General features: G+C 42.5%; 1 protein-coding gene across 3 annotated transcripts; it reads left to right on the forward strand.

The window, feature by feature from the left end:
* Positions 1 to 373: 373 nt before the first annotated feature.
* On the forward strand, positions 374 to 19,200 carry PATZ1 (POZ/BTB and AT hook containing zinc finger 1). 3 transcript variants are annotated; one of them, XM_065646470.1, is made up of 6 exons: positions 374 to 1,653; positions 4,051 to 4,114; positions 7,418 to 7,489; positions 9,815 to 9,986; positions 15,620 to 15,757; positions 17,623 to 19,200. In XM_065646470.1, exons 1-6 carry the CDS (start codon positions 374 to 376, stop codon positions 18,039 to 18,041), a joined length of 2,145 nt encoding a protein of 714 aa, XP_065502542.1. In that variant the 3' UTR covers positions 18,042 to 19,200. The 3 variants fall into 3 exon arrangements, with proteins under 3 accessions (XP_065502542.1, XP_065502543.1, XP_065502544.1); XM_065646471.1 differs by lacking the exon at positions 7,418 to 7,489; XM_065646472.1 differs by lacking the exon at positions 7,418 to 7,489 and having other exon boundaries at positions 15,685 to 15,757; positions 17,623 to 17,747.
* Positions 19,201 to 19,863: the final 663 nt, after the last annotated feature.

The raw sequence follows: 19,863 nt of genomic DNA on the forward strand, positions 1-19,863 counted from the left end.
TCCTCCGCTCCAAACACACAGGGACGGACGGAGCCGGCAGCCCGGAGCCGCCGCCGCCGGAGCCCCCTCCGTGCCGGCTCGCTGCAGCCGCGCCGCGCACGCCCCTTCCCGCGGCGGCCTCCGCGGCCGCAGCGCCTCGTGGCGGCCGGGCCCGGGCGGAGCTCGCGCGCCGGCGGCCGCGGCGGCCCCGCGCGGCGCGCGCCCCTCCGCCGCCCGAGCCTTTTGTCTCCCCCCTGCAATCCCCTCGCGCCGTGCAGGGAGCGCCGCGCGCGCCGCCGGCCCGGGCAGGGGCGGGGAGCAGGAGGCGGCGCGCGCCGCCGGGCGGCCTGAGAGCGCGCGCCCCCTGCGGGCGCCAGCGGGGCGGCGCAGCCCCATGGAGCGGGTGAGCGAGGCCGCCTGCGGGCCCTCGTCGGGCTGCTACACGTACCAGGTGAGCCGGCACAGCGCCGACATGCTGCACAGCCTCAACCAGCAGCGCAAGAACGGCGGCCGCTTCTGCGACGTGCTCCTGCGGGTGGGCGACGAGAGCTTCCCGGCGCACCGGGCGGTGCTGGCCGCCTGCAGCGAGTACTTCGAGTCGGTGTTCAGCGCGCAGCTGGGCGACGGGGCAGGTGGCGGCGGCGCGGAGGGGGGCGCGGCGGAGGCGGCGGCGGCCGGCGGGGCCGCGGCGGTGGGCGGCGGGGCCGCCGGGGGCGGGCGGGAGCTGGAGATGCACACCATCAGCTCCAAGGTGTTCGGAGACATCCTGGACTTCGCCTACACGTCGCGCATCGTGGTGCGGCTGGAGAGCTTCCCGGAGCTCATGACGGCCGCCAAGTTCCTGCTGATGCGCTCGGTGATCGACATCTGCCAGGAGGTCATCAAGCAGTCCAACGTGCAGATCCTTGTGCCCCCCACGCGCCCCGACATTATGCTCTTCCGTCCGGGGGCCGCCGACCTTGGCTTCCCTCTCGACATGACCAACGGTGCCGCTTTGGCACCCAATGGCAACGGCATTGCCGGTATGCCTGAAGACGAGGCCACGCGGGCCGCGCTCACGGCCGCCCAGTCCTCCCTGCCCGTTCTGCAGGGCGTGGACCGCCTGCCCATGGTGGCGGGACCTCTGTCCCCGCCACTGCTGGCCTCTCCCTTCCAGAATGTTGCTGCTAGTGCCCCCACTTTAAGCACCAAGAGGGGCAGAGGGCGTCCCCGCAAAGCCAATCTCTTGGACTCCATGATGTTTGGTACCCCGGGGGGCCTGCGAGAGGCTGGTATCCTGCCTTGTGGCCTCTGTGGGAAAGTGTTTACGGATGCTAACCGTCTTCGGCAGCATGAGGCTCAACACGGGGTGACAAGCTTGCAGCTGGGCTACATAGACATCCCACCCCCGAGGCTGGGTGAAAACGGTGTCCCTGGTCAGGATGACCCCGACGCGCCCCGGAAAAGAAGCAGGACGAGGAAACAGGTGGCCTGTGAGATCTGTGGCAAGATTTTTCGGGACGTGTACCACCTGAATCGGCACAAGCTGTCGCACTCTGGCGAGAAGCCGTACTCGTGTCCGGTGTGTGGTTTACGGTTCAAGCGGAAAGACAGGATGTCCTATCACGTTCGATCTCACGATGGCTCTGTGGGAAAGCCCTACATCTGCCAGAGCTGTGGAAAAGGCTTTTCCAGGTAAGAGAGCACTTATAAGGACCGTAGATACAAACGGACACCTAGGAAGTCTTCCTATCCATCGGGAAACAAAACCAATTTGCACTTAGGATAGCTTGGCTCTTAAAATGTCTCGAGAAATGAGACTTCAGGCATTTCCGCTGGGATGCTATTCTACAGTCTCTTGAAAGGGTTTAAGTAATTAAGTAATTAAGACTTAGAACTGGGAGTCAGCTGGCCTCTGGGTAACATTCCCAGCCTTGTCCCAGGCTTGGTGTCTGCGTGTCCTTGGGCAGATCGGTTGGTCTCTCCCTCAAATGACTCTTCTGTGAAGATGGGGTTTGGATTAATTGCCTACCTCACCCAGGTGTCTTGAGACTGCTGACTTGCAGGTAGTTTGAAGGTGCTGTTGAAGTGCAAAATATTAATACATCTCAAGATTATTATTTTCCTCGTATCCATTTTAAATTTTCTTTTTCTTAACTTCCCTTCGTTTCTCTTAGTTCGTAATGTTTTTTATCACCCAAATGTGAAGGAAGAGGTGAGATTTCAAAGGCTGCAGCATCAAGTATCTTTTAATACATGATCTTTGTGCCCTTTGGGTTTACATCCTTCTGAAGGGGATCCTGTTTCTGCCCTGCAACATACGTAAGATCTGTGCATTTAATGTTGCTGATTTTCTGTTGTCGCTGTTTGTGGGAGTTAATTTAATAACTAGTTTGGTACGCATAGTCATGTTAGCGGTATTTTATAGTCTGAGTTAATGAATTTGAAACTTCTTCGGAAGTTTGATGCTCGCTTTGAGACTAGCCGTAGTGGGGGGCGGGGGATGCGTGCGCTCTGCTGTTCCTTTCCCAGCACCAGTCCGTTTCCTAAAGCAGTCGATTTGCTCCAACAGGAGGGAAGGAATCGAGATAAGAAAACAAATCAAAAGCCTACCAGGGCTGGGATTGTCCCAGCTACAGAAATGTAGGAATTGTGTCCCTGCTAGCTCTCCTTTTGATAGAGGGACTTTTTGTTACTGAAATAAATTAAGAAAATGTAGACTCTTTTTTTTTTTTTTTTTTTTTAAATCATCAGCAGTTAGGGGTGCATCTTCGTAAGGACTGCAAATTTAGTGATGGAAAGTCATAAAATGAAGATTTCATCTGTAGCTAGAAGTGAAAGTATTTCTCTTGTTGTAGTGCTACCGGGGATCATCTGACGATTTTCATTATTTTAAAGATTTCTGCTGTTGCTGTATGAGAGGATTTTGTCAACAAAGGAAAGCGAAAGATACATGTTGAGTTCTCATTTTTCCCAGTAAGTTAATGTGAGCAGGCAGGAATGCTGTTACGAAAGTAAACAACAAAAATGTCTTCACATCTTTGTAAAATCAAAGTATGAATGAACAGTAGAGACTCTTTAGGTTTCCGTATTCAGCCGCAGGAGCAGCCAAAGGAAGCTGGGAGCGCGATGTCTGGTTTTAGTATCCCCTCCATTCAGCAGCGCAGCACGTGAGCTTGCTGGGCTTGAGGTACCTCCAAGGACCCCCAACCAGTCTTGCCGGTTACACCGCTCCAGCCCACTTGCTGGAGCACCAGGTTTTAAGAGCCCGACCGCAAAGTTCAGTCTATTTTCTGTCCCCAGCGCGTGAATTCCGTCCCGCGCCCTCTCATTGGCGCAGCGGGGAAGCTGGGGGAGGGAGGGCGAGGAACTCGTTTCCAAGCAGTTTTGGCCTCATACAATGAAAAGCTTTCTTGCCACTGGGAGAAACTCCCACCAAGAAAAATCTGCAGCTATTCAGCCCTCACTTCTTCAAAGTAGGCTTAACCGATTGTGAAGAATGGTCTTCCTTTCAGTAATAATTTGCTCTTCCATTGCACCTTCTAGTTGGTACCTTCAGAGCACTCTATTGCTATTAATGCAGTTGCCCTCCCAAATTCTGAGTTAGGACAGTATTTTTGCATCTTGCTGGTGGAAAATCTGTCACAGCAACAGAGTTTAAAGTCAGTCTTTTTGCACAGAGGCACTTAAAGTTGGCTTCTCACATCTGCGTTTGGGAGACAAACCAAAAGAGTCTGGTTTTCAAACATTCAGCAACTGTCAATGAAAGTGCCCTGATTGTCAAGATCTAAATAGGATTTTGGAAGGAACATGCAGGCTTGAAAACTGTAGCTTGTATTTCCTGTTTTCTCTGGTCTTTCAGTCGTAATTTCTTCCTGAGAATATGCTGCCATTTTAGCAAGTTGGAGAGGATACTTATCAAGGTAGAGTCGCAGCTGTTGGTGATCTGCTTCTTGGAAAGTTAAATGTCACTGCATTTATAATAGATCCACCACTGGGATCTTTTTTTTTTTTTTTTTTTTTTTTTTGTTAAAATGGTAAGTTTATTTTTAGTATTTGTTTTAAGTGTGCTTATGTGTATTTTCTTTTAAGGCCAGACCACTTGAATGGACACATCAAACAGGTGCATACCTCAGAGAGGCCTCACAAGTGTCAGGTAGGAGCTGGAGGGGCTTAGACTGATGTGTGGGTAATCTTTGGCATTGCATTTATGTGTGCAGACATTTACCAAGTATCAGTAAAAATCCCATGTGTGTATGCGTTGGGATAAATGTTTGTAAATAACAGTGTTCAACAGTGACAGCTGCTTTACACCCCTTCAGCTTTGGTCCTCCTGTCTCCCTCCCCTCTACCAGATGTTCTTCCCTCCTGCTCCATCCCGGTCTCACCCTGGATCTCTTACCATCTTGGCCCTGGGCTTAGAGTCAGTGTCCCAGATGATTCCCTCAAACCCCCTTCCTTTTTTTTAATTGCAGTTGTTGCCAGCAGGAGGCTCCAAAGCTGACTTAACTTATTTTTTTAGAATAATTTCAAATAAAATTGGTAAATTATCATAACTTGCCAAGATACTCTTTTTTTATCACATAGCCTTCAGAACATTGCACTGAGCAAAATTGGAAGCTTTTTTGTATCCCAGGGAGAATACAGATAAAAGCACCACAGTATCCTTTGTAATACTATGTCATAATGTTGTATATTGTTTTTTACAGTTAATAAATTATTCCTTAGGGTTTGAAAGATCAAATCAAGAAAGAAATTCTGTAATTCATATGTAGAGAGATTTAAAAGGTGCCTGGAAGTATTAATTAAAACAAAAGTTGAGAATCAGCTTCCACTATCGCCCGCTGCCTTCACAGAGTTGTTGGGCAAACTTCTAAAGCATTTATTGGGCTAACAGTCTCCAAGCTTGGTCTATGAAGAAAGATTCATTTAAAGAAAGTTGAAGTAAGATAATTTTAATTTTCTTTGAAGACAGTGAAAGTTAGAGGATTTTTTCCTTCTAAAATTTTTAACCGCATTTTATGAACCTGAATGACTGCTGCCTCCCGATTTGTGGGTTTTTTCCCATCTCTTGACATATCTCCTATATTTCCTCCAAATCTTGAGGGTTTTGAAACATTTTGCAGCTTTAATAATCCAGTGAACAGTTTTTCAGGCATATGGAGCCATCTAAAGGTTTCTGTTGACCTCCATACGATCTGTGGGAGCACCTTTGAAAATCAGGCCATAGAGCCTTCACATTGATTTAACTGCATATCCTTTATAAAGCCTTAAATTGGTTTAAGCTTCTTAAGATGGTTTAGGGGGCTATAGATTTACATAAATTGGAAAACTCCACTCATAAAAAGACTTCATAATTTGGGGATAGCAAGGGGTCTGGGTGGATGAACTGAAGATCATAGAGTCGTTTAGGTTGGAAAAGACCATTAAGATCATCAAGTCCAACTGTTAACCTAATACTGCCAAGTCCAAGATGACTAAATTTTTTTTTCCATAAGCGTGTATTCATGTGCAAGTGCAAAAATGAATGCTTAGGTCCCAACACAAACAGAAACTCATCAGTCTTTTGCCAGTTGATATCAAGGTTACTGAATGTACACAGTTCATGAATAATGTTGATAGATATGAATCGTCCTTTGCCAGCTGATGCCTGATAATTTTTCATAGTTTGCTGATTGATTTAGGAATACTAAATTTAAACTCTGTAACTGTGAATCAGGAGATAACACTAAGAGCTAGAAAGTAAAGAAACATGGAAGCTAAGGTTGTACAGCCAAGCTCAACTTTATCTCTTCGCACGTATGTATTTTGTGATAGTAATTTCTAAGAACAGTCTTTCTCATTGTGTGGTGTTTAAAATGCCGTAATACATTATGTACTGTTGATTTCAGTTAAAAGGTATCGGCTGTAAGTTACAAGCATCAGGACAGAGCTGAAGTTGTCATTCAGGCTTGGCTTGTTCTTGATTTTGATGGCTTAACTTTGCAAAGTTAATTTTTCTTGAATCTGAAGGTGTAGAAAATTTGTTAAAGAGCTGTTGTGTGTCTTCACAAAAAATACTTCGTAATAATATCCTGTCAGATCTGTAAAGTCATCTTAAATGTGCACGGATCTGATATACGTGGTACAAACCATGGAAGGGATGCTGTCACACTTAAAATTTGTTTCAAATCTGAAAGCTGATGTATAATTGATAAAGTTCTCCTTGTGATTATGATGACATAATCATCAGTAACGCTTCTGTTCCATGATGTGTATCTAAACACAGAGTCTGGCCACTAAGAGGGAAGCTTAATATTGGCATGTTGTTTCCCCGTTTTCCATTCTCTTTTTTCCATTGATCTTGGTTGGCAAATTAGCTCCCCGTGCAAGTAACCTGAACAGCATTGAGCATCCTTTTCGAATCTGTTGAGTTCCTGTTGAAAAATCCTGTTATTGTCATGCTTTGTTTATGTTTACTGCAAACGAGAAGTACTCTGTCAGTAAACAGAAAAGCTTTCCGGAATCCTCCATCATAATGGCATTCCTGGAAGTGGTGCTCTCTTAGGATTTAAACAAAATCCACTGGCTATTTACCCGAGCCCTCGTGTATCTTTGCAAACCAGTGGATATGTAATGTTTCGTTGATGTGGCATCACAGTGCATTTTGGACTACCAGCAGAGAGGCGTGAAGGTGTCACCCCAACTTTGGAATCAATAAAATGAAACTATGAGAAGCAGGACAATTGTAAGCTGAACATCACTGGAACAGCTATAGTTTTTGGTGCTCAGCATGTAATTCTGCTCTCATCTCCCTGCAGTAATGGTTGTGTTTCACACATCACTGTAAAACTGTCCTGAGTTCCAGCCCCTGTAGCACCTGATGCCAAAGACCCGATTCCAGCTTTTTTTTTACTGTTAAAATAGACTCAGAATAGGGAAGGCCTCCACAGAGCCCAGGCAGCTGAGAAGTGGGATCCAAGAAGTTGCTTTGGTGTCCAGACAAGACATTAAATGGCACTCTGGAGCTTTCCCCCTGGACTTGTTGCACTGGTGATTTTTTTTTTTAACTTTTTTTTTTTTTAAATCTGACAGTTGAGTTCTGGATGTAGGAGAAGGGGTAAGTCAGTTCTCTGGCCATAATGGGATAGGGGTGAAGCTGGGTTGTCGCTTTTGAGTGTCTGAAGTTAGGGTGCAGTTTGGGAGGAAAGGGACACCTGGAAATCTGTGGACATGAAAGAACAAGGGGAGAATCTGGAAGTTTGCTGCTTCTCAGAGACAAGAGACAGGTGGTTCTTCTGGCAATTTAAATAAAAAGATAAAAATTCAGGTTAAATTAAAGCACAGCTTTTGACAAATAAAAAGATCTATTCATTTAAGTAGACCTAAATTGGCATCCCAAGTCCAGTGCTTTTCCCATTGATTTCAATGCAGAATGAGTTTCTTCCTGTCCTAATTTCTCTTACTTCCTGCCTATTAGCAGGAAAATGGCAGCGACCATGGAATAAGCTCAGAGACATCCACATCCATAGAAAAGTTGAAACTTCAAGAGGTATTTCTTAAACAATGTTTTTTTAAACTTTATATATATTCTTTTTGATCTATTTATATACCTGAGAAATGTTTGATAGGAAGACACTGAAGAGTTTTCTTCTATGATTAACAATTAATGATAAATACTTAGCCCTCGTTTAGCACTTCACATCTTTCGTAAAATAAAACTTTTTTTTTTCTCTATACCTTTAATGAGTATTAACTATTTGAATATTAACTTTGGGGTTTTCTTTAAATCTAGTCCTGTCTCCCATTGTTATGATTCAGCTAAACTGGTTCTTGCTTTCTTCACTGGACTTTATTTTTTTTAAGCTTCTTCACAGATGTATTTACTATATAGCTTATCCAAAGGTGAACTTTGCACAGCTCAGCATCAAAGAGTGAAAAATCAAACATAGAAATTATTATATTGCCTTTCAACGTGATTAAGTTCAATATGGGACAGATACGGTTTCACTGTTGGCATCCCTGTATTTATGTGGTTTGTCTCTGGTCTGCTTCATCAACTAATGCACTCCCAATGCTTCTGTTTGGACGCTTACTGTGGCTCAATATTTTTAGACTTATTGATGATGGATCTCTTGGCTGTCATCTTTGATTTTCTAGCCGTGTATCTTTAGTGGATATCCAACAGAGTGATTAGTAGCAGTGCTGGAATCATGCCTTTTAATGAGTGTTCACCTCCAAGAACGTTTTAGTAAGTGAAAGCTGCACCTGTTTTGCTCAGCGCTGTGTACTGAGATTTCGAATTAAGAGAAATCTTTCACGTTCAAGAACTTGCCTCTTCACGACTTGTAATTTATGACTCTTTGTCTGGTGAGCTCAGTTAAACTGTATTGCAGAAATCCAGATAATTTTACTGTTGTCTTTTTAAGCTGTTTAAGTCCAGATCCTCTGAGGTGCCGAGTCTGGTGCTTGCAGCAGAGTAGCCTCAGCTCTCTGCGAGTTCACTGTACTTCAGCATCTCAGAGCATCAAGTGAGCGTAAAGCCTGTTGAAATCGATAGGTACTTTTCAGCTGCCTTCAAGGTTCTTTGGATTAAACTCTTGATGAACTAAATTATATATGATTATATGGGTTGTCCTCTTCTGTATTATCAGTTTAACTTATTTCAAGTTTTAATTTTGTGATTTTTATTAGGATTGTTACTTTAACAAGTCTGTGTTGAAAGAGTTGTTTAATTACACGGTGATACTTGAAAAGACAGAATATATCCAGTTCCCAAGTCACTTAATAGTCCCATCTCTTGTGGCGTTCTGGTTATACATCTTAAAACTGCATTATTTTATGTAAAGGTGGTATGAACAAAACACTCTGCGCACTTTAAGGTCACTGTTGCCCGCTTGGTCTGGTCATTCTAATGTATGTTTGCTTTTGTTTTTTCTCTTGCACTTGTGAGCGATGGTTTCAGACTATATCTTTAATGACGTGTCCATTGTACTGCTCGTGATTTATTTTCCTTCACGTGTTAGGGGCAGAACAAGCCTTTCAGAACTGGCCGGCCACTGTAGCAGGCTATGTACGTGCATGCCTGCCAAGTGCTGTGATTATAAAAATAGGAGGGAGCTTTCCCTCATCATATGGATTACGTCTGGGAAGTGGGCAAGTAGAATCAGTATTATGCAAAATTGAGCTTGTTTCATGCTAGTAAGTGGAATATGAGACCTTGATCGGGGTAAGTTCTAAACAGATTACAGTTATTTTGATACCTGCTCACTTCTGAGGCTTCACTTGTACGATTTGTCTGCACTGCTGTTGTGGATACCAGGATGGCTCTTTTGCTGTCTTTTGTCAGATTCTCATCCCAGCCAGTTCTCTGATGCTTTATTTGTGTGTCTTCATATTCCAAAGGGATTCTGTGTACTGGAGTTAGATTGGTCAGATTGAAGAGTAAAATTTAGGAAGATGGCAGAGAGGACATTTTGAGTGGTCAAAAGTGATTCTAATGGCTCAGTGAAATGGCAGAATTTACTGTAAATGGAATGAAGTGGTTTGTGCTATTCCTTTTATTAAATATTACTTAAAGTTTTAGTATCTTCATCCTCAGAGAGGAGCTAAGGCAACTCTGTCTTGATTTAAGTTTTACTGTCTATAGTATATTAGAGCTGTTTTCTTGCTTTCTTATTTCTTTTGAGTAGTAACATCACATCTTGTATGTTGGTGATCCGAATTTTTTATTTGTGGGAAAATGGCTTGTGCATCATGTCATTTGTGTGTTTGCCCAGGGTCTAAGGTATTTACCCTGAAGAATACTAAATATGTTCAACAATCTCGGTGCTTTTAGCAGAGTTGATGAGTCACACGGTTCTCATTATACCTGCAGACCTGTAATGCTTCCTTTGCCACTCGGGACCGCCTGCGCTCACACCTAGCATGTCATGAAGACAAAGTTCCGTGCCAGGTGTGTGGGAAGTACTTGCGAGCAGCGTATATGGCAGATCATTTGAAGAAACATAGTGAAGGACCAAGCAATTTCTGCACTATCTGTAACCGAGGTAATGAAGAAACTATTTCTTTATTTCAGTGGGATGGGATAGCACCTGAGGGAAGCTGTAGGGCTACGTGACTCTGTCTGCAACAGGAGGAGGTTGTACCATATGTGTGTACGTATTCTTTGCTTTTCTTATTGAATGCTAAACCTTGAAACTGATGGAGCTATGGGTCTGGCCTTTTTACATGGCTGATAGTTCCTGAAGAAGCTCAGTTAAATCTGAAGCAAATTGTTTATAGACAGTTTTCAGAATTTTATTTGCTGAATAGCCAGATCCCTACAAAATAACCATGATGTATTGCCTTGCCACTATTCACTGTACACCTTTTTTCCAAAACCTAGTTAGACTTGAGTCCTTGTGTTCAGTTTGGAAGAAGAATCTTTGAAATACACACCAAGTTGAAATGTATACACTTTACATAAAAAACCCTACATTATATTATCGGTCTTGCTTAACCTCCTGGTGCAGTAGTAGAGCCAAGCCGCTTCTCCCTCTTAACCCAATAAATTGCTTTGTGTTAACATACATTTCTAAAAAAATTTTGTGAAGAGCACTAGAAGTGTGCTTTATTTGTACAAATGCAGTTTTTCATAGAATAATAGAATATCTCAAGTTGGAAGGGACCCCTAAATATCGCCAAGTCCAACTCCCTGCTCCTCGCAGGACTGCCTATAACTAAACCACATGACTAAGAGTTTTTGAAGCTTTTTCATCTGTTTGTGGTACTCTTCAATTGGAGAGAGTTGTAAATTTAGGTTTTTCGGGATGTAAGCCAAGCTGGATAAATAATTTTGACTTCTTAGTGTTTGTTTTTCTGAGTGATTAATGCACAACCTCAAAATATATTGTTGGCTCTCACAGGCGTACGTACCTAATAAGCGTAGGAAGAGGTTGCTGCTGTGGTTTGGGATCTTGTTTTTTCTGAGGAGTCACTTTTTTATGATGTGTGTTCCCTTTTCTAATTTAAGAGAGGCAAAATATTTTGAGAGAATAAAGTTGTTCTGTATTTAATATGAGGACTGCGCAGGGACCTTTGGGTGACGAGGAGCTGATGAATAATGAGAGACATTAAATTGCAAGGGAGGCATTTGCAGTAGGTGAACCGTCTGTTGGGTCCTGAAAGTGACGTTAACAATTTGAGCAGAAAAGGCATCTGGGCTGGAAATCTTCAGGTTCTGAAGCTCCAGGGAGATGGCAGGGAATGAAGCTTGGTCTCTTTTCCAGCTGAAGGCCTATCTTGTGAAAAACTGCTTAAGCTTATCCTGATTCTTTTTGTGGTAACAACTATCCTGGTGCTGTTGTGCTCTCCTTCAGTTCAACGTGGTGCCAAACAAACTCATGTGGGTTGGGAAGAATGGCGTTGTTTCCAAGATTTGTCAGCTTGATTTTCAGCTTAACTACCGCTGGATGTCACTGCAGCTCTTTTGAAATTCAGCCAGCATGACAAAGATCTAGCATTCAAACAATGAAGTGACTAAATGGTTTGTTCATATTTTACAGGTTTAAATGTACAGTGGAAATTTAAATAAAATGCACACTTCTCTGTAGAAGGATAGGGAACCTATTGTACAGCAAGCTCTGAGCAACTACTTTCTTCTTACAGTTTGTGTATTTCATGTGCCGCCAGAATTCAGCCTGCTGCGAATTTCAGTTTACATCAGCACTTAGAAAACGTAATTAATCTGGTGAATTATTGGTGAATATTTACCCCGTGTTAAAATTCATAGGAAAGTGAAGTTACGGACTGGATTTGTCAGACAACTGTGTTATGAACTCATTGGTATATGCTGTGAATTTTGCTTATAGATTATGATCCATGACAGCAGAATTTTGAAGCCGAAGTGTTCCAGAATCAAATCACGACGTTCATTGTTTCACATAGATATATTTCAAATTGCAGACCTTGGCAAGATGAAGTGTAGTGGAAAATTTCTGGGTTAGAAACGTCCGTTTGGTAGGCACTGGTGCATGCAGAAGCTACGCGCTGTCCCCCCGCCTGCAGCTGTGCCGTGGCTCTGGCGCTCGTGCGATGGGATTTTGTTTTATTCTTCCCTCAGCTAATGTGCTGGGTTATTTTTGAAGTGGAACTTAGCTAGGGCTAGATGTAGTAATTGTCAAGCAAGAATGCTCAAGCTGCTTGTAGAGAGAATTTTTGGATGTTGACCCACCAAAAAAAAAAAGTATGAAAGGGTGACTCTTACACGGCTGAACATATCCTAGTGTTAAAGACAAAGCTTAGAATCCTTCAGTTTATCCCCCCAGACAGAGGGCTTTTCTCTGGAACTTCATCAGGTGTCTCACGTTCTTTTAAATTCAGTGGATTTAGGAGATGGGGAGCTCAGTACCTGACTGAATGCAGTAGCTGCTGGTTTGCCATGTCACGCGTGTACCCATTTCCTGATTTAGTTATTTTACAAAATGGCAGCGTTAGGTCCAAAAGTTACCGTCTGTGATTCGATGTTTGTTTTTTCCAGGTTATTTTCTTACTTAGGGTCTTTATGCTTAGAATAGTTATGGGAGCAATTAAATCTTGCTAAATCAGGGAAGCTGTGCAATGGGTTTTTTTCTGTGTTTGTTTTTTTTTTAAGAATTCCCCTAAAATGTGCTTATGAAAACTGATCCTCACTTCTTAAGACAAATTCTCTTAAATCAGTTTAAATAAAAAAGACCCGATCCTGCCTTGTTATATAATCTTCTGTTACCATCCTTAGGAACTTTTTTTACTTGTGTGGGCTTTTTCAAAGAATTCAAGAGATTAATGACTTTGGCAAGTCTAGAACTGGTACTTTGTAGTAACATGTGCAGCTCAGAAGATTCATTTTGTGTTTCAGACGTACACATTGTTTGTTTCACAGAAATCAAATGGGTTAGGAGAACGGTAAATATTCCAATCACAAGTTAGATGGCTTTTTTTTTTAATGATAAGATTAATTCTGGTGTATATCATGGTGGATTCAGAGTTGAGTAAAGCAAGACATACTGTCCAGATGTTCCAGCTAAATCCTAAAAGCAAGACATACTGTCCAGATGTTCCAGCTAAATCCTAATTAGAATTTTTGAAAAAGGAGCATCCTACAATCATTCTACAGTGTTTCTCCTTATAGATGTTACCTAAGGGGTCAGGGGATAGGTCCCACTTATGTAAAGCTGATCATTTCCTTTCTATGCATGTTTTTAATGTTGGTTCCTCTGGTATGAAGAAATAATCAACTCTGCAAAGCTGAGATAGGTGTATGGGTAAAGCAATAAATACTTCTTTGAAAAATACTGCCACTTTATCCTCTGCATGAGCCTGACTTTGTTTTAAAAGAGATGTTTAAAGGTAAATTATTATTGTCTATGAATCCCCCATCTTCCTAGGACAGGCATTCGTAATTAGGGTCTGGTGTGGGAAAAAAAAAGGATGGTGCTAAGTGCTTTTAAAAAAATAGGATAAAAACAAACAAATCTCACTTTAAACAGTTTCCTGTGAAGCAGTTGGCATTCTTACTGCTTTGATGGAGGCTGATGACTCACATGTTCATCTGCCAAGTGCATAAAGGGGACCTAACATACTTCGCAGGCAGTTTTTATTATATAAAACAATGTACTCTACAAATAGAATTGCAGAGTTCAGAAAAAATAGTGTATAGCAGAGATTACAACTTCAGATTTTCCTGTGTCAACTGCAGTATAGAAAAACACTGAATACCTCCTGTAGCCCTTTTTTTAATGGTCAGCAGTGAGATTTTAATGCATTGCTACATCAAGAGGCTCATCTCAGCGTGCATGTGGCTGTTAGAAAGATGTATGAAATAAGGGAAGTACCTTATAGTTGGAAGCATCACCGTTATATCTGTACATTGTGTCCTTTCTCAGTCAAACACTGGTTCTGTCCCTGTCTACAGTGAGTTTTTGGCCCAGTGAGATACTCAGTACAGCATTGTGCTTCTGAGGGTAGGTCTTGCACTGTTTTGGAGGATAATATCCTTTTAATTCCCGGGATGACTTGGCCTGGGTGATTCTGCTCCATTGAATTTTGAGAGTCCTATGTTCTTGGTTTCTTCAATTGTGATATATCTACTTTTCTGTACTTTTTATCTTGAACTTAGGGGTTGACAGCAAATACCTTGTTCATTCTCAGCAACCCGCCCTTCTTCCCCTTCAGCAGGCTGCTGTGGAGTTCTGTCTTGCTCAGCTGGTCCTGTATATACATTTCTTTATAACCTCTAAATGCTCCTTGATCCTGGCTTTGAAGGAGAGTCTGGGCACAGGGAATTCTAGTGTAAGGCCACATTCATTAGTAAGTTCAGCACCTGAAACTAACAGCTGCTGTCAGAAAATTCACCCAAGAGAGGTGTGCCGGTATTGATTTTACATCCTTCCTAATATATTGTTATATATCATCAAATGTAAATGCAGTTATATCCCTATAAAAATGGCTTTCCAGTAGGATATCTATTCATATTTAAGTGAAGCATTGGTATGAAAGTTCTCTTGCAAGAGCCTGTGCTGTAAATGCTGTATTGATTTAAAAATATCTAGGTCTTGGGTTGTCTCTACCCAGAAAGGTAACCTGGAACTCTGTGACAGTGAAGCTTGTGTTGTGTTCTCAGGTTAAAGTGTTTCTAACGTGAAGGTTCCATAATATTCTGTTCAAAATATAATAGAAAATTAAAATGGTTGTTGATAAGCTTATCCATGTAGGAAGTCTTTAAAACTCTGTCCTCCTTGTGCCTTGTATATGGTCCAAATGTACTAGTTCTAGTTGCAAATCTTATCAAATCTGAATTTAAGAACATTCCAAAATATGTGAGATAATGTATTGCATTAAAGGAAAAGGCTGTAATTGTGAGACTTCAAAAATGATTTTAAATCACGTGCACAAACGTGTAAAAAAGTTGCTTTGTTTAGAAATCAGTTGTTTGAAATACATGGGGTTTAATTTGAGTGGTTTGGGCTTACAGATCAGAGCTAGTAGAAATACTGAATTTTTTTTGTTGTTAACTGCAGACAAAATATGAGTTTTAGTATGTTTGTTTTTAAAATCAGGATGAGCTATGTGGACAAAATGTTTTTCAAAAATTACTATAGAACAGAATTGTATGCCTTAAAAACTCAGTAGTTTTAGCTTCCCTTCCTTCTAGGAGTCACAATAAATGCTAGAAGCCTAAGGGAAAGCACACTAAGTACCCAAGAGTGGTGGTGTTAAATGGCATTCCTTCAAATCTTAAAAATAAATAATTTGAACTGTTTTCCAAAATATTATCAGACGATGAAGGCATTTTGAGTTCAAATAAATAAACCAGCACAAAACCCGAGAAGAGACATGGGTGCCTTTTTGGATCGTGTCTCTTCTGCCCTTTTTTCCCAGGAAGTCTCATGTCATCTGCTAGGTTTGCTTGCACAGGACTTGTTGCTCAAGGAGGCTGTTCTGTCATCATGACTTCCAAAAAGCAAATGAAGTCTGGTGAAAGGTATTAATTGCCTGATCATGTCTACAAATCCTACGTGAGCATGTTGTAGGTAACCAGAAATGAAGGCAGTGTAACGGCAACTTTGTAATAGGGAGTGGGAGCGAGAGGATTGACAGAACAGGGAAGGCAGATGTGTGTCTTTGATGGTGGCAGGATCTCATCTTCTTTTATCTTGTTTAGGTTTCTCCTCTGCCTCCTACTTAAAGGTCCATGTTAAAACCCACCACGGTGTTCCCCTTCCCCAGGTCTCCAGGCACCAGGAGTCCATCCCGAATGGGGGAGCAGCGTTCCACTGCGTCAGGACCTATGGCATCAAAGGCAAGAGACTCGCTGCTCTGCACCCTGCTGCTCTGTGCAGAACCCCGTGGCGTGGGGCGTCGGGCTGGGCGTGAGAACGGGGAGGGAGGAAGGACGAGGAAGATGTTGGAGAGAAGCTTAGGGAGGTGCAGAGAAATCACATAGCGTCACGTGGCATGTAATATCTGTCCTTGGACAGCCCACTAACAAGGCTGGGAGAAGGAGATGGGTACGTCAGGGTCCGTCAATTTTTGGCAGCTTCCTTGATTTTAGAGATCGAAAAAGCCGTTAGTTTAGTTCATCCTGACCATCTTCCTAGGAGCAAGTCAGTATTTGAATTTTGCCTGAGGGGTGCAGATCCTTGACGGTTCATTAGTCCCACTATACTTGAGTCGCACGTCAAACCGTGTTTCTGGTGAAGGAAGGGGGAGCTGCAGAGTGCAGTTCATAAACATTCTTGAGTGGGGAAAGTAATATTCATCCCCAGGTTGATGAGGAGCCATGCAACTATCTGTAGTATAATTTACACTCTTTAATGCTGTTGTTGGGGAGGAGAGGTAGAGGGTGATAATAGTACGGGGGTTTTTTGTTTGTTTTTTAACCTACGTTTAAACTCTCCGAAAAAATATATATATTATTGTAAGAATAGCTGAAGAGTATTTAACTTCTGAATATGTAAAGCTGTGTGTTAATCTGTGTAGAATGGTTTGCTTTTTGCTTCTTGCTTTGAGCTGTCAGTATTCCTGGTGAAGCTGAAACATGAGAAAACTCTTCAAAACCATGGCTGTCCCAAAAAGTTACATTTTTTCTTGCCCAGGAGAACACAGCAGGCTGGGTTAATCAAAGTCTGTGCCAGTGGAAAGCTACAGTTGTGTGAACTTTTTTTCTGTTGAGGTCCTAATAGAGTTACTCCAGCAGCCCCTTGGTTCTGGGTGGTGTGCTGACTTAACAAGAGATTTACTCCAGCTCAGCGGTGTATTGATTTCATGCGTATCCTGTTTGGTTTGTAATGCTGAGTCCAGAGCAAATCTGTCTTTTGGGTTGTGCCAAGTGGTTCTTTGGTCTTTTAGAGTTAATAGTAGATACAGCTTATTTGTATTCAGAGGCTTGTTTAGGAAGTACGTCTGGGTTTCCCACGCTCATTCATATGTGCTGAGCAAAAAGTGTGGACAGACTTTCTTGGCATTCCGCCAGCGGAGAATGGGGAACACTCCAAACATACCGGTGGCTTTGCCAGGATCTGTATCCAAATGACTTAGTGTCCCTAACCTCCCTCCTGTTTCACACGACAGTATTTAAAGATGGAACAATTTTAGGTTATGAAGTTCACTTCTAACGGCGTTGCACTTAACTTGTAAAAAAGCATTTCTCAAAACTGAATGGCATTGTACTTTTTACATTGCAGTAGCTTACTGCTGTTTTGCTGAGTATTTCCAGGTTTCTTCACATCTTGCTGCTGCCTGTTATACTTCATTAGGCTTCTAGGCTCTCCCTCAAAGTATCAACAGTATTTCAGAAGTGTGGGAGTGAATTGTACAGTTAAAATCTCATCTTTAGGTCCATCCTTCTGTAGTGACTGAGGTATAAACATTATGAGACATCTTTGGGATTAAAAGAAGTATTATATAAACCAGAGACCCATTGCGGATGCATTCAGTATCATGACAAATCCATAATAAAAACATGGACGTTGCTCTGATCGCAGCCCACTGGCTTGTAAAGAGGACCTACGGTGAAGGGCTTTAGAGGATGAGGGATTGCAGTGTATGGTTCTGTCGTGTCTGTAATGAACTCAGGTGGTAACCAATATCATGTTTGAATGCACATTGAATAATTTTTTGGGGAGGTAAGATTCTGAAAACTTCTCTCTCTTCTTTTTCCCATAGAAGGCCAGAAATGTTCGCATTCGGACCCGATTGAGAGTTCTGATTCGTACGGAGACCTCTCTGACACCAGTGACCTCAAGACTCCTGAGAAACAGAGCACCAATGGGTCCTTCTCGTGTGACATGGCAGTCAGCAAAAACAAAATGGAGACGGAAGCAGAGAAGAAGTACCCTTGCCCTGAATGTGGCAGCTTTTTCAGATCGAAATCTTATCTGAACAAACACATACAGAAAGTTCATGTCAGGGCCCTTGGTGGCCCGTTGGGGGACCTCGGTCCTGCTCTAGGATCCCCCTTTTCACCCCAACAGAACATGTCTCTCCTGGAGTCGTTTGGGTTTCAGATTGTCCAGTCAGCATTTGCGTCGTCCCTCGTGGATCCAGAGGTCGACCAGCAACCAATGGGGCCAGAGGGGAAGTGAGATGGGTTTGCTCTTAACGAAGCAAAGCAGCAGTCTGGCTATAATGATAAGATGATGTGGATGAAAGAGGAAATAATGAAATTTGGTTCTATAGCTGAAAATTTTTTATTCATTTTAGCTTCCCTCATTGTCTCATGCCTACCCCACCTTAAAACCTTCACTAGGGAGACGGAGAAAATGCTTCCTAGCTGATAAATTACAGAAGATGGTGACCTTGAATAGGAGACGTGACCTAAAACACCAAGTGGAGCTTTAGAAGCTGCTGCTGGCGTTTCATCATGGTCTTCTAGAATAAACAGAAGTTGCCAGCAGCGATCTGAGAATTAGACAGTCGTAGTGCCCGAGGCACCTGGGGAGCTACAGCTACAGGGAGCTCTGCTTCTGTTCTCTCTATTCCCCACCTTCCCTAACCTACCCACCCCAGAAAAACAGTAAGTTTTAAAAACAGACCCATTATCGACCCATTATTGAATATAACATGAAGTAAAATGCCCCGTGGTACCTAGCAGGTTACAATGCAGTTGTCCTTTTGAAAACAGAAAAATTTAAAGAAGGTGAGAGAATTTGAACCCCTTCTGCCATTTGTGAGGCTGTGAGTGCTGCAGCAGGACTGAACTGCTGACAAAAATCACCATTCGGAACAGGTTGTTTTTCTTACTTTTAACCATGAAACTTGCTGTCAGGTTTTAATTCTCTATTATTATTATTATTTTAGGACCTGTTGTAGTGAATTGCTACTGAAAAGCCAGTCTAAGGCGATACACAGAGCACTCTTAAAGCAGCAGTCACATTAGGGTTAGTATTAATTTTTTTTTTTTAGATGTACCATAATTAATAACTTGGCTAGTTGGTTGTTTAAGTCTATGAAAGAAATAGTTTTATGATTAAAAAAAAAAAAAAGGAAAAAAAAAGGAAGAATACCATTGCAGTCTGGTTGACTGGTGCTCATTTTTCATGTGGGGACCTAGGGTATAAATACAATCAGCTATCGGGTTAACACTATGTACCACTGACTTGTTTAGTGTGAATAAACCCAGGGGTTCACAGAGTGATTTTCGTTTAATTGGATTGGACTCTATTAAAGAAGTTAGTATGTTACTTTGCATCCCCTCGTTTTGTCTGGTTTTTGAGCAAACGAGAACCAGTAAATAAGACATTAGTCCCTCTCTACACTGTACCGTGTTCTCGGTGACCTGGGCTTTTTGGCTACAGTCGCGCTCTCCTGATCTGCTTCTAGTCAGGTTTGCAAAAGCCGGTTTTACTCCTTTCTTTTCCAAAGAAGAAGGTTCCTACTCTAAGAGACGGGAATTGCAAACAGCATATTTCTGATAAGGAATTGATTACAAAATGCAAAGAAGCTGGGCTCTAGGCTGTTGGAGGTTCCATTTAATCTGAAAATACCACTTGTGCAGAAATAATGTCCTTTCCTGGTCCTCCTCCTCCTCCCATGTAATTTGTCAAGGTCTTTCTGTACCGAATCCAGGTGTAAATGTTGTTTAATTAACACAGGGTTAGGAGTTAGGAATACTCTGAGTTATAATTATGGTTCTGCTGTTGATGCTCAAGGTCACATAGGACAATTCACTGAATTAATTATTTCCCATTTGTGAAAAGTTTTCTCACAAGTTTTGAGAGTTAACGAGGAAAGATTTAAGCAGTGATTTGGTAGTGTGTACTGAATATATCTGGAAAGGCTGCTCTGAAGAGCCCAAGTCCCACACCAAACTTACTTTCTATGAAACAATCGCTTTCTCCATCATCAAGGCAGTGCTGGGGCAGGACAGACCACCTCAGACCAGGACCTACCTCCTCTGCAGGAGAT

Source organism: Caloenas nicobarica, chromosome 16 (assembly GCF_036013445.1).
Source record: "Caloenas nicobarica isolate bCalNic1 chromosome 16, bCalNic1.hap1, whole genome shotgun sequence".
In the NCBI taxonomy this organism is placed as follows: Eukaryota; Metazoa; Chordata; class Aves; order Columbiformes; family Columbidae; genus Caloenas; species Caloenas nicobarica.

What these genes read in the sequence shown, in the direction of transcription:
- PATZ1 (XM_065646470.1), top strand. Translation starts at nt 374, where the DNA reads ATGGAGCGGGTGAGCGAGGCCGCCTGCGGGCCCTCGTCGGGCTGCTAC. An exon ending in CTGCACTATCTGTAACCGAG is followed by an intron (nt 9,987 to 15,619) that starts GTAATGAAGAAA and finishes TATCTTGTTTAG; the next exon opens with GTTTCTCCTCTGCCTCCTAC. An exon ending in CAGGACCTATGGCATCAAAG is followed by an intron (nt 15,758 to 17,622) that starts GCAAGAGACTCG and finishes TTTTTCCCATAG; the next exon opens with AAGGCCAGAAATGTTCGCAT.